The 15,048-nt window shown below is 34.8% G+C and overlaps 1 protein-coding gene across 15 annotated transcripts in view; it reads right to left on the bottom strand.

Annotated features, from left to right (window-relative positions):
* Nucleotides 1-15,048, bottom strand: part of Pcdh15 (protocadherin related 15) — a 443,526-nt gene that overhangs the window by 97,024 nt on the left and 331,454 nt on the right. For all 15 annotated transcript variants that reach the window (XM_048338795.1, XM_048338794.1, XM_048338792.1 and 12 more), the window contains 2 exons: nucleotides 12,762-12,902; nucleotides 10,707-10,819 (listed from right to left, as the gene is read on the bottom strand). In XM_048338795.1, coding sequence (XP_048194752.1) covers nucleotides 10,707-10,819; nucleotides 12,762-12,902 — 254 coding nt within the window. The remainder of the gene's footprint in view (nucleotides 1-10,706; nucleotides 10,820-12,761; nucleotides 12,903-15,048) is intronic.

The following is a 15,048-nucleotide window of genomic DNA, read 5'->3' on the forward strand; positions in this document are numbered from 1 at the left end:
CATGGAAATTATCAGGAAAGACCAGTCAGAAGCAAAAGAGATTCGAAATCAAGTAACTAGCCTACAGTCCCGACTAACTGAAGCAGAGGATCAAATTTCGGGAGCTGAAGATTCCTTAGACTCTATGGAGAAAGATCAAAAATCAATACAAATCCAGTCCACGCAACAAAACAGATCGCTACAGGAGATTCAAGACACGATCAGGAAGCCCAATTTAAGGATAATAGGTATTGAGGAAAACTTGGAGAAAGAGGTTAATGGGATAGGCAACCTATTTAACAGAATATTAGCTGAGAACTTCCCAAATATCCAGAAGGAAAGGCCTATACAGGTACAAGAAGCATTTAGAACCCCAAGTCGACCAGACCAGAATAGGACTTCCCACCGACACATTGTGATCAAAACAGCTTCAGCAGAGTGCAAGGAAAAAATACTCAAAGCTGTTAGGGCAAAGAAAACAATCACATATAAAGGAAAAGCAATCAGAATTACCCCAGACTTCTCAGCAGAGACCATGAAAGCAAGGAGAGCCTGGAATGAAGTATACCAAACTCTAAATAAAAATAACTACCAACCAAGAATTCTGTACCCAGCCAAACTCTCCTTCATAGCCGAAGGTCAAATGAAAGTCTTCCACAGTAAGGAAAAACTGAAACAAAATATCTCCACCAAACCAGCTTTACACAAAATCCTTAAAGATGTACTATACAGGGAAAATAATCAAGATCCCAACAGAGACGGAGAAATGAACCCTAATTAGTAAACACTAGATCAAGAAATGGGAAGACACAGCTTTAAACAAGATAGTGATAATGAAAGGAACAAACGATCACCTCTCAATCTTAACTGTCAACATTAATGGACTTAATTCTCCAATCAAATGACATAGGCTCATAAGTTGGATCAAAAATCAAGATCCATCTTTCTGCTGCCTCCAAGAGACACATCTATCCAGCAAAAGTAAACATCTTCTAAAAGTGAAAGGCTGGAAACAAATCTATCAAGCAAATGGCCCCCATAAGCAGGCTGGAGTTGCAATCCTAGTATCAGACAAAATTGACTTCAAATTAAAAAAGGTAAGAAGAGACAAAGAAGGTTACTACATACTAGTAAAAGGATATCTCCAACAGGAAGAAATAACCATCCTAAATATCTACACACCAAATGCAGGAGCACCCAACTTCATCAAACCAACACTACTGGCTCTAAAAACATTCATAGACCCGAAGAAAATCATAGTGGGAAACTTTAACACTCCACTATCACCTCTGGACAGATCAACACGCCAAAAACTAAACAAAGAAACCACAGAACTAAACAATTGCATAGACCAACTAGACTTAATCGACATCTACAGAATATTCCACCCAGCAAGGACAGAATAAACATTCTTTTCGGCAGCACATGGAACATTCTCCAAAATAGATCACATCTTAGGGCACAAAGAAAATCTGTACAAATTCAGAAGTATCAAAATCATTCACTGCATTCTTTCAGACCACAATGGAATAAAATTAGAGCTCAACTCATTCAGCCACCACAGAAAATCCCACAATTCATGGAGACTAAAGAACACACTGCTGAACCATCAGTGGATCATTGAAGAAATTAAAACAGAAATTCAAATGTTTATGGACTTCAACCAAGTTGAGGACACAAAGTACCAGCTCCTTTGGGACACAGCAAAGGCAGTACTCAGAGGAAAATTTATATATCTGAGTACATACATCAACAAACTGGAGAAACAACAACTCAGTAATTTAAGGAAGCACCTTAATTTCCTTGAGAGAGAACAACAAGCCAAACCCCAAGTCAATAGATGGAAGCAAATAATTAAAATCAAATCAGAAATAAATCAATTACAGACACACACACAAAAAAAAAAAAAACATCGAAAGAATCAACAAAACAAAGAGTTGGTTCTTTGAAAAAATCAACAAGATAGACAGACCCCTGGCAAACCTGACCAAAAAACAAAGGCAGCACGCTCAAATAAACAAGATAAGAGATAAAACAGGTAACATCACCACAGAAATAATCGAAATTCAGAAAATAATAAGGGACTATTTTGCAAACCTTTATGCCAACAAATTCGAGAACTTGGAAGAAATGGATGATTTCCTAGAAAAAATTCATATCCCCAAACTGAACCATGAAGATTTAAACCTCCTAAACAGACCCATATCCAGTATTGAAATAGAAACGGCAATAAAGGATCTCCCATCCAAGAAAAGCCCAGGTCCAGACGGAATCACTGCAGAATTCTACAAGACCTTCAAAACAGAACTCACACCAATATTTCTCAAACTCTTCAATGAAATTCAAAGAGAACGTTCACTTCCAGAATCATTCTATGAAGCCAGTACAACCCTCATCCCAAAACCAGGCAGGGACTCATCATGGACAGAGGACTATAGACGGATCTCCCTGATGAACATAGACGCAAAAGTTCTCAACAAAATTCTGGCCAATCGACTTCAACAGGTCATCAAAAAATCATACACCACGATCAAACTGGATTCATCCCAGGGATGCAAAGTTGGTTTAATATACGCAGGTCAATTATTGTAATCCACCACACCAACCGGAGCAAGCTAAAGAACCACATGGTTTTTATCTCTGGATGCAGAAAAAGCATTCGATAAAATCCAGCACCCATTTATGCTTAAAGCCCTGGAAAAACTGGGATTCCAGGGAACATTCCTGAATATAATCAAGGCAGTTTATGACAAATCAACAGCAAGCATAACTCTAAATGGTGAAAAAACTAAAGCCATTCCTTTAAAATCAGGAACAATGCAGGGATGTCCACTCTCTCCCATGCTCTTCAACATAGTACTAGAATTCCTAGCCAGAGCAATCAGGCAAGAAAAAAATATAAAAGGGATCCAAGTTGGTAAAGATGAAGTTAAACCCTCTCTCTTCGCAGATGACAAGATCCTATACCTAAAGAATCCCATAGACTCTACCCCCAAACTACTAGAGGTGATCCAAAACTTTGGCAAAGTTGCAGGATATAAAATAAACCCTCAAAAATCAACGGCCTTTCTCTATGCTAAGGACCCGAAGACTGAGGCTGATATCAGGAAAGCAACCCCCTTTGCAATAGCCTCCAAAAACATAAAATACCTAGGAATAACCTTAACCAAAGAAGTGAAAGACCTCTTTGAGGAGAACTTTAAAACCTTGAAAAACGAAATTAAGTCAGAATTAAGGAAATGGAAAAACCTCCCATGCTCCTGGATTGGGAGGATTAATATAATCAAAATGGCAATATTGCCAAAGGCTATCTACAAATTCAATGCAATACCCATTAATATCCCAACACCATTCTTTGATGAAATAGAGGAAGCAATCCAGAAATTCATATGGAATAATAAAAGAGCTAGAATAGCAAAAACAATCCTAAGCAGAAAGAACAGTGCTGGAGGAATTACAATACCCAACTTCAAGCTGTATTATAAAGCTATAGTAATAAAAACAGCTTGGTATTGGCACCGGAACAGGACTGAAGACCAATGGAACAGAATTGAAGACCCGGGAATGAACCCACAGAACTACACCTACTTAATCTTTGATAAAGGGGCTAAAACAATAGTTTGGAAGAAAGATAGCCTCTTTAACAAATTGTGCTGGAAAAACTGGCTCAACACATGCAACAAACTAAAACTAGATCCTTATATATCACCCTGCACCAAAATCAATTCCAAATGGATTATAGACCTCGAAATCAAAACAGACACCCTGAAAACACGAAAGGAAGAAGTAGGAGAAACACTTGGGTGCCTTGGCGCAGGAGGGAACTTCCTGAACAAAGACCCAGAAAGGCTACAAATCAAAGAAAGGTTGGACAAAAGGGACTGCATCAAACTGCAGAGCTTCTGCACGGCAAAGGACATAGCTTGCAAGATAAACAGAAAGCCCACACACTGGGAGAAGATCTTTACCGGCCATTCAACAGACAAAGGCCTCATATCTAAAATATATGCAGAACTACAAAAATTACCTTCCTCCAAAACAAAACCGCAAAGAACTAATAGCCCACTCATCAAGTGGGCTAAAGACCTACAAAGAGACTTCTCTGATGAGGAAATGAGAATGGCCAAGAGACATATGTAAAAGTGCTCTACATCACTGGCCATAAAGGAAATGCAAAAGAAAACAACATTGAGATTCCATCTTACCCCAGTAAGAATGTCCTATATCAAGAAAACTAACAATAACAGTTGTTGGAGGGGATGTGGACAAAAGGGAACCCTACTTCATTGTTGGTGGGAATGTAAACTGGTTCAGCCACTCTGGCAAGCAGTATGGAGATTCCTCAGAAGGCTAAATGTAGAACTCCCCTATGACCCAGCAACCCCACTTTTGGGTATTTATCCAAAAAAACACAAACAAAATCACAGTAAAGCCACCAGCACAACAATGTTCATTGCAACGCAATTTGTCATAGCGAGAATCTGGAACCAACCCAGATGCCCCTCAGTAGACGAATGGATCAGGTAAATGTGGTACATATACACAATGGAATTTTATGCCTCTATCAGAAAGAATGACATTGCCCCATTTGTAAGGAAATGGAAGGACTTGGAAAATATTATACTAAGTGAAGTGAGCCAGACCCAAAGAAACATGGACTCTATGGTCTCCCTTATTGGGAATAATTAGCACAGATTTAGGAAAGTCACAGCAGAGGATCACAAGAGCCCAATAGCTATACCCTTATGATCACATAAGATGATCCTAAGTGAAATGAACTCCATTTTATGGAAATGATTGTTATATCACAGTTGTAACTACTTTCAACATACCATGTGTATCTGTAGTTTCTACTATTGATGATATTTGTGTATCACCTTCTTGTGATTATATCTACACTATCTCTATAATCTTATCTGAGTGTATGGGAATCAGTGTGTACTGGTATTAGAATTAGGAAATTCAAAGGGAATACCAAAATTGAGAGACAAAGGGTAAAATAAGAGAAACAAAAACAAAAGCAATACTTGCAAAACTGTTTGGTGTAAGTGAACTGAACACCACAGGGGGGAAAAGGGGGAGGGGGGAGGGGGGTATGAGGGACAAGGTAACAAACAGTACAAGAAATGTATCCAATGCCTAACGTATGAAACTGTAACCTCTCTGTATATCAGTTGTATAATAAAAACTTAAAGAAAAAAAGATGATCCTAAGAGAAATGTATATTTTAATTTTATGTATATATATTAAATTTGAATAATGTTAGAAAATGGGAAAATATTTTTTTACTATACTAGAAAAATACCAATTTAAGAAGTTAACAAAAATATTATATCCATACTTGAGTCTTCTCTTATTTATATGTACAGAGGTAGAAACTGAATTTCTGTTTTTATAGAAATAGTTTTTTTGAATGCATGAACTTTGTAAATCATAAATACAAATATAACATATGCACAATGGAACTCTATGCTTCTATCAGAAAGAATGAAATTGTCTCATTCATAAGAAAATGAAAGGACTTAGAAAAAATTATACTAAGTGAAGTGAGCCAGACCCAAAGAAACATAGACTCTATGGTTTCCCTCATTGGGAATAACTAGTATACAGCTAGCAGATTACAATAGCTCAATAACTATGTCTATATGAACACATTAGATGATGCTAAGTGAAATGAACTTCAAGTTATGAAAGAAAATGATTTATCATGGTTTTGTTATTTTCAACATACCATGTGAAATTATGCCCTTTTTCTTTTGTTTTTCTTTCCCATGGTTTTATCCCTGATATCATTGTAACTGATATTGGTACCCTGGATATTGTATTGGAACTAGGGAAGGGAATACAAAAATCAAGAGACAAAAAATAAAAAGACAAACCAATGCAACAGCAATACTTACAAAACTTTATTGTGTAAACCAACTGTATAATTCTTGGGCAGGGGGGCTGGGGATATGGCCTAGTGGCAAGAGTGCTTGCCTTGTATACATGAGGCCCTGGGTTCAATTCCCCAGCACCACATATACAGAAAATGGCCAGAAGTGGTGCTGTGGCTCAAGTGGCAGAGTGCTAGCCTTGAGCAAAAAGAAGCCAGGGACAGTGCTCAGGCCCTGAGTCCAAGCCCCAGGACTGGCAAAAAAAAAAAAAAAAAAAAAAAAAAAAGAGAGAGAGAGAGAAAGATAATTCTTGGGCAGGGGAGGGAAATGGAAAATGGGGAGGCAGAGGGAAAATGAAGGAGGAGGTAACAAGTTGTATAAGAAATATACTCACTGCTTTATGTATGAAACTCTAACTTCTGTGTACATCACTTTAACAGTGAAGAAATGAAAAAAATAACAGTAGATGGAAAAAACAGATGACAATAAAAGATGGTGTGTTTCCATTTTAAATGAATATAAAAGGTATACCTGTATTAGCATATTTTCTGGAAATTTATAAATAACTTTTGATTAGTTTTATAATAAACTACATAAGCTGCAGCTTTTCCACTCAAAATCAATATTCACTTTTAGACTGCATGATCTATTTCAGACATGTTGACCTTTCCAAGACATTTACTTCTAAACCTGGTGGCAAGTGAATTCTGGTGTGTGTAAGACTTAGTCCATCATCCTGAGATGAAGATCAAATGGCATTCCAGCAAATGCTAACACATCTGACTTACAGGGTTTGATCCATTCTCAGCCATATTAACTGCCTAACCACTATTAAGATTTTGATATTTTTGTATAGATTAGATGAGAGATGCATTAAATTAATCTGGTATGACAGCATTACCATTTTTACAGATTACCAAAATAATAAATGGTTAGAAAAACTCTTGTAAAGTATGGACATGTGGCTGCCATGAAGATAAATTGGGAAGCAGAACTGACAATCTTTCTAGACTCTGTGCTTCAATTCTGTTGCTGTGCTAGGGTGAAGAGACTGTTTTCAGTACATAGCTGAGACTAGTAGTACTTCTGAGACAGGTACTTTCCTTGCAGAATATGACTGGAGGACTAGCTGATTACTTTCTGGGAGTGTAACTATGGCATGGCCTTCTCCAGTGACACAATAATCCTTCTTCTTCACTTGATTTCCAAATGTAATTTGGTCTTAATATTGTCTCTGCCTTAGCCTGTATCCTTCATAATTATTTTTCCTATTAATGCTCCTCCAATTACATTCTTCCTTGTTAAATCCCATGCTGGTTTCTTATTGCTGCAGGGTCTGAATTAGCTCAGGGCATGAAGATAGCTACTACTTAAAGGATTTTTTTTAATATTTTCATTGCTATAGGGTAAAATTAAGACATTAAGTTTTGATTAAGTTGTAAGTTCAATAAAAATAAGTCATTTAAGAGATATAACAAACTATGATATATATATATATATATTAGGTCTTAGTGTTTGCATACCTAAGAATTAGTAAGTTGAGCATATTTAATTAAGTTAACTGATGTATATCCTGCACATTAATGACACAGAGTACCAATTCAGCCATATGCTATTCCTAACAAGTGCAAGCCTTTTCAGAATGCTCTCCACCAAGCTGGAATTCAGGATCTTAATCTCCTTTTATCTTTTAATTCTATTTTTCCACCTAATATTCTTAAGGTCCCTTATATATGCATTGAGCAATGCCCAGAAAGAAATGTTAATAAGCCTAGACAAGGCACCGATCACTTCTTCCACATTTTATCAGAACTCAGATCAGTTACATGGCTTCACATAGCAAGTGAAGCTAAGTCAACTTTTATAGTACCTTCTCAAGTTTCACTTAAATTAAAACATCTATGAAAGTCTAAATTAATTCAATAATTTGCATCTGTCTAAGCAGTAGTAACTGATTTCCATTTTTGAGACAACTTTTTAATTTTTTTAACTTTAATGGGTGTTGGATGAGACGAAAAGAAATCCTTTTTGTAAGACTCAAATAGTAAGGGTTGGGAATATGGCCTAGTGGCAAGAGTGCTTGCCTTGTATACATGAGATTCCTTAGCACCACATATATAGAAAACAGCCAGATGTGGCGCTGTGGCTCAAGTGGCAGAGTGCTAGCCTTGAGGAGAAAGAAGCCAGGGACAGTGCTCAGGCCCTAAGTCCAAGCCCCAGGGCTGGCAAAAACTCAAATAGCACGGAGTCCACTATGATACTATTGATGCTTAGGTATACTCTATCCATAAGTTATAAGATACAAAATGACTAAATTCAACTTATAACTTAGAATAACAGGTTAACTGAGACAATCCAGGACAAGTTTGCAATTTTTAGAAAAGTTTTAGAAGATCAAATTTTTCTTGCTTCTACTCTATGACTGCCTTTAATTATAGCACCAATTAATTGGTTAGATTTTGTTCTCTGTGTTAACAGCTTTGTTATTAGAATCTACTTGTAGTAGCGGTTACACCACAGATAGTATGAAATGGTAACTTCTTTTAAATAAAACAATTTAATAAAACATTTTCAAAATGTAATATTAAACAATGAGACTTAAAAAAAAAGTAGAATCCATTTATGACCTGGCTCTCAATGTCTCATTATTTTAGCTGAAAATGATAAAGGGCAATGGAGTATTTTGAGATGTCTAGAAGAATGACTCTATTAATAAGAAGTTATCTCTCAATGAAAATCGAGAAAGGAACATGTCTTTTTTTTAACGGGGAGATGTCACTAAACCAACTACTTCCTCTGTTGAGGTTTCAAAGAAATGAACAGATTTGAGGTAAGTAGCTTTGAAAAGCAAAACCTTTTTTTTTTTTTTTTATAAATGGCAGCAAAACCTTTTGTTGGTTTGAAACTGTGAGGCTTGGTTTTAATGTACCACAGTGAAGAATATCCTTCCAATAGACAGCATAAGTACTAGTAAAGTTTTTGAACTTCCAATTGTTTTAGTTCTTAAGAATACCAATGTTAGGGGGACGGGGGAGGGGTGGATGAGGGAGACGTAACAAACAGTACAAGAAATGTACCCAAGGCCTAATATATGAAACTGTAAACTCTGTACATCACTTTAACAATAAATAAGAAAAAAAAGAAATGTCAAAAAAAGATAAAAGAATACCAATGTTATACATATTCAGAGAAGTTTCTCCAAAAGGAAGAAATAAAGTATATTCCCTACCAATTTCTAGTCCACAGCTTACCATAAAATAAAAGGGAAAACAAATAGTGGTAATGGACATAAAGAAGAAAAATATGAACTTCGAATCAGATGGACCAATTATTTTTGTTTTACATAGTTCTGTGTAAATGGTTTTATATGTGCTATTATCCATAATTACATAAATAATTTGATTTGGTGCTGGAATGCTGAAAGATAAAGATAATTGTTTATGACAGAAGAAAATCACATAGTTCCCAGGTACATCCCATTCTTCATTCCTTGAAAAGCTCACCCCAAATTCTAAAACATGATAACCTTCTCTTCTCTATAGTCTGAAATCTCAGTTTTCTTCATCTTAAATGCGTATCAATTTCTGACTTGCAATTAATCTCAGGATAGAATAAACTACTGAAGCCTAATGTAGATGTGAATGTCAATTTTATTATTCTGTATTCATTTCTTCTTAGATGTAGATACTCCCTTTATGCCTTGGGGATAGTGCTCTAATTAAGATAATGCCTTCATGATTTAGCTTACAACTATTCAGATATAATTAACTAGGTATTTGACTTGCTACCTCAATACTGTGTTTTTACATTGCATCATAATTTTTATATAACTATCTGTTTCTACTCAGGGCTATGAGCCTCTCATAGGTAATGAGTTTGCTGAACATATAATGAAATAAAATTACTTAATATATAATATGCTTAAATCATAAGCATGGGAGTAAACAGATTTGTAATGGTGATATTTATATGAAGAGAAACAGAGACAAACATTAATCGATCTATGAATCAATCAGTCTATCTATCTAATTTATCATCCATCCCCTGGTAAACTACAGGATTATATTTATTATATTTGGAAATGGGGGTTTGGAAAGATAAGTAGATTTAGATGAGATTACAAAGTGGGCATTCATTAATTGATTTGTTTTCTCTTAGAAAAAATTAAGCTTGTGGGCTCTCTCTCTCTCTCTCTCTTTCTCTCTCTCACACACACACAGAAAGATGACTTTCTGTAAGAGACAAAGATGAAGCATGGCATAGGGAAATTGTGATCTTGAGTTCTTGAATCTTGTATGTCTAGACATAATAACAGTGAAATTTTTAATACATATTTTAGTCACTCAATTTATGGCATTTTTATTATAGTACTGTCTGACTAATTAAATTAATTGGTCACCTATAATATAATACATAATATGAAAATATACAGAGACTATCTGGCTATATGAATGTTATCATTGCAGAGAACCTATCAGAGATGGATGTACTTCACCAGATATATCACACCTGGCTATAATGAGAAACTGAAAATTGATACACCTCATTATTGAGATCATTAATAAAGTAGAATTAGAAGATAAAAGTAAAATGTTAAATACTTTTTGCCAAACTTGATTTTGCTATTTCAAAACAAGCTATTATTCCTTAAAACATTACTAATAAAGGTATACCATATAATAAATTTTCATGTTAAAAACATTACAAATTAAAATACATATTATAGTAATTTCGAAATTAATCTAGACTTAGAAGCCATCCTTATTATTAGGTTCATATTATATCAATTCAAGGTGTTCACCAAAGCATATTAAATAGTTTATTTGTGTTAAACCTCACAGGAGTCAATACCTGTATTCCTCTTGTGTGAAGCGTGGGATTTCTCCAGGGTGTAAGACAAGAATTTTCACAGTGGCACTGCTTGACATTACTGGCTCACCATCATCAAAAGCAACAACCACCAACTTAAAGAGTGAGAAAACTCCATGTTAAAGATTGAAACAAGGAAGGAAATGAAAACATCATTCTAGGTTTAAAATATTAATGGTTGGGCCGGTGGATAGTGGCTAGTATCGATAACCCTACTCAACAGCCTGAGGATGAGATATGAGGATTGCAGTTCAAAGCCAGCAAAGGCAGGAAAGTCCATGAGTCACTTCTCCCAATTAATCACCAAAAACCAGAAGTGAAATTGTGGCTCAAGTGTTAAAGTGTTAGCCTCTAGCACAAAGAAGCTAAAACACGATGCCTAAGTCTTTAGTTCAAATTTCAGAACTGACACAAACAAATAAAAATAAATAAAGTATTAATCATTGGGCATCCTAATGCCAGTAATGGGAGCAATGCTCATCTTCCTCTTATTGAGGAGGTAAGACCAATTAATGTAGAGCATACTATGTTCACCTATAGTCTTCACAAATCCGGGAAGAAAAATTGCATTTTTATTTGCCCATAGCAAAAACTCAAACATCTTAGCATCTTAGAAACTCTACTAAACACACACACACACACACACATACACACACACAAACACACACACAGGCACACAACTATCAGTAAGACCAAGAGCATTATAAGTCCTTTCTCCAATCTACCAACTATTCCCTACAACTCCACTTCTGCTGACAGTAAACACACTCCTTTTCTAGCATCAACACACTTATTTAAACAGTGTGTTAATTTCAGTCACATCAATAGCAAAAACCTAATGAGTTGGCTTATAAAAGGAAATAAAATTTCCAGTGAATTAATTGTACACAAGATAACAGAAAACTACTGATCCATTATAGACGATAAAATTGGAAATCTTTACAGTTTAACACATTTGGTTACAGAGCCACTTTAAAATAAACTATAAAAAATAAAATCTAGGCTGGGAATATGGCCTAGTGGCAAGAGCGCTTGCCTCCTACACATGAAGCTCTCTGTTCGATTCCCCAGCACCACATATATGGAAAACGGCCAGAAGGGGCGCTGTGGCTCAGGTGGCAGAGTGCTAACGTTGAGCAAAAAGAAGCCAGGGACAGTGCTCAGGCCCTGAATCCAAGGACCAGGAATGGCCAAAAATAAAAAAAAAATAAAATAAAATCCATACAGTGCAGTAGAAATAATTCCAACAATACAAATCAAAGTAAAATTTTATCCTTATGATGTAATATCTATATAAATTTATGACTGCACTAGGTTTTATAATAGATAACTTTCTTTAAATAATTGAATAATACAAAGAAAGTTTGTATTGTTTATATTAAGTCATGGCATCATCTTCAAAATTCTGTATCTCTGAAATAAATTTTCCTTTGAAAGGGTCAGGTTACTAAGCCAATTCAAATGAATTGAGCATAACCCAGTGTCATCCTAGAAATGACAGTTAATCATTGGTTTTATACCAATTATTAAACAGAATGTATTTTCAAACAATTTTAAAATCATGTGAGGCACAGTGACTATGTATATTCAGAAAGTAATTACTTTCAAAGGCTTTATTTACCGTGACTACATTAACCCTATGTATGAAAAAGTGGAAAATGCATAGAAAGTATTAAAATGTGTTACTAAGAATAGCTAATAATTTTATCATTAAAAGACTAGCCTTAATAGAGTTTATCGGTTTGAGAAACATATAAATTAGTTAAAAAGTACTATGTGTGAGATAATTTTTATTTTAAAACATATTTCATCATCAAATTTGTTTGGAATCTCATCATAAGAATAAAGATCAAAATGATGGCACTTAATCTTTATTCTCAACTTTTCATTCTAAGTTTCGGCATAGAGATAATCTTTTATAATTTAAAAGATTAAAGTGAGAAATTGGGAAGATAAAATACAATATTGACATTTCTCAAGATAAATTATCAATCAAAAGTTAAATGTCAAGTAGAATAAATAAAGAGACTAGCTGACCTTAAAAATAGTCGTAGGTTCTTCATTAAGATTGACTCGAGTTATTACTCTTCCAGAATCTTCTTCTACATCAAAAATACTAGCAGGGTAAGGAAATTGCACATCATCAACTCTGTACCTAACACGACTTGCAGGTAACCCCTAAAACGAAATCGCATATCATTAATTCATTGTACAAAATGAAAACAAATGTATGTTTTTTTAAAAAAAAGAATGTACTCACAGAAACGAACAAAAATATCTTCTTTATATTCTCATATGCTTGGAATGGAGCCAAAGAATTAATTCTTATAACTTACTATAAATTGTTGTGAATTAATAAAATGCCATATTACTATAGGCTGATTTAAATGATCGTTATAACAAAACATTGATAGTTTTCATTGAACCTTTTTCTTCCATATTCTTTTGGATCATATGAATCATGTCTCCCTTTCCAGACACCTACTATCTCTATAGTATTTTATTATTTGCCAAAAATAATGTTATTTTAATTATACTTAACTCTATGAGACTCAGAAAATCATCAAGTATAGAAGAATATGTTTTTGTGCAGCAATAAGCATAGAATGGGAAGAAGTAAAAGACAAATTTTATCTCTTCTGTGCTGATTCCCATGCTGAATGTTTGCATAAGTCACTTAAATTAAACCATACAACATACATTAGGTTAACAATTATAAGAGTGATGGTAACAATAATAATAAATTAATGACAGCTAACATTTGTTAAATATTTACTATGTGCAAGAATCATGATGATGCTTCTGTACTTGAGAATTGCAGGGAAATGAACAGTTCATTTTGTCCCAAGGTCAGACCAAATATATTTTGGAACAACAAATTAATACTATTATTTAAAAAGTTTTTATAATTTTGAACAGTATCAAAAATTAGGGCTGGGGATATGGCCTAGTGGCAAGAGTGCTTGCCTCGTATACATGAGGCCCTAGGTTCGATTCCCCAGCACCACATATACAGAAAATGGCCAGAAGTGGCGCTGTGGCTCAAGTGGCAGAGTGCTAGCCTTGAGCAAGCAGAAGCCAGGGACAGTGCTCAGGCTCTGAGTCCAAGCCCCAGGACTGGCCAAAAGAAAAAAAAAAATTAGTATAATGAAAATAGTCAAAAGTTTGTTGGATGTCTTCAAATCAATTGTGGCTTTGGATGATTTTCTATTGAATTATTTAGATGCAAATGGGGTTAGCCTTTTATACTTTTACTGCTGAGGGCTAGTAAATCTCTTACTCCTTAAAACTCAAATAGGGTAGACACAAAACTTGTGTGACCAAATTTTCCTTTAACCCCATGACTCTTATACACTACTAAATTATTCACAGAGGGGGAAAAGTAAAAATATGTTTGCCATTATCTTGCTGAAGGAAAAATAACATATAACAGACCTGTTTTCTGATTTATGATGGGAGTATGAAATAATATTATAGCACAAACCAGCCCAGGCATAATTGTTAGATACTACCTCATCAGTGACTAACAAAATAGAATGGGAGAAATATCAGGTGGAAGAGTGCTGCTTAGAAAAAGCAGGCTTTAAGTACAAATTATCATGTTACCTATAGAAAAAGAAAGAAAAATAAAAAAGTAAAGCAAAGGAAAAAGCCAGGTATTAGCATCTCACACCTGCAATCCTAGTTACTCAGAAGAATCATGATTTAAGGCTGACGTAGAAAAACACATTAGAATTCATCTCCAAATTAACTAGCAAAAGTTATGTAATATAGTGTCAACCTAGCAAGCAGGCCAACCAGGCAATATAAGATTCTGAGTTCAAACAAGAGTAATATCAGGAAGAAAAGAGAAAGTACTTAGACATCCATTTAATTTTACTCTGTAGCCCATGAATCCATTAAAATATTTCTTCCTAGATTCATGTATTAGATATTTGGAGTGAAAAGAAATGGACATGGTCAATTTAGAGAATGTAGAATTTCAAGCGAGGGCTACACAAATGTCCTACTAGGAAGAGCAGAATTTAATCTTGAAACAATTGATTTTACTGTTGATATTATGGAGTGATATTAATAATATAGCTGTTCATAACAATTTATGGCTTGTATCATGTGTTATCTGATGTGTCATTATAGTCTTACATGATACATTACGTATAGCACATGATGTAAAGAAATTATGCCAGTTCTTAAAATTCACTGATAAACCTTTCGTAGACATTACATATGCATAGGCTTTCTCCGAAAAACCTTTCTTTCTGTACCCATTTCACCTTAAAGTGTAATTATAATCCATTGTCATTCTAAAAACCAAGCTCCAATG

The sequence above is a fragment of the Perognathus longimembris genome, chromosome 2 (assembly GCF_023159225.1).
Source record: "Perognathus longimembris pacificus isolate PPM17 chromosome 2, ASM2315922v1, whole genome shotgun sequence".
Lineage (NCBI taxonomy): Eukaryota > Metazoa > Chordata > Mammalia > Rodentia > Heteromyidae > Perognathus > Perognathus longimembris.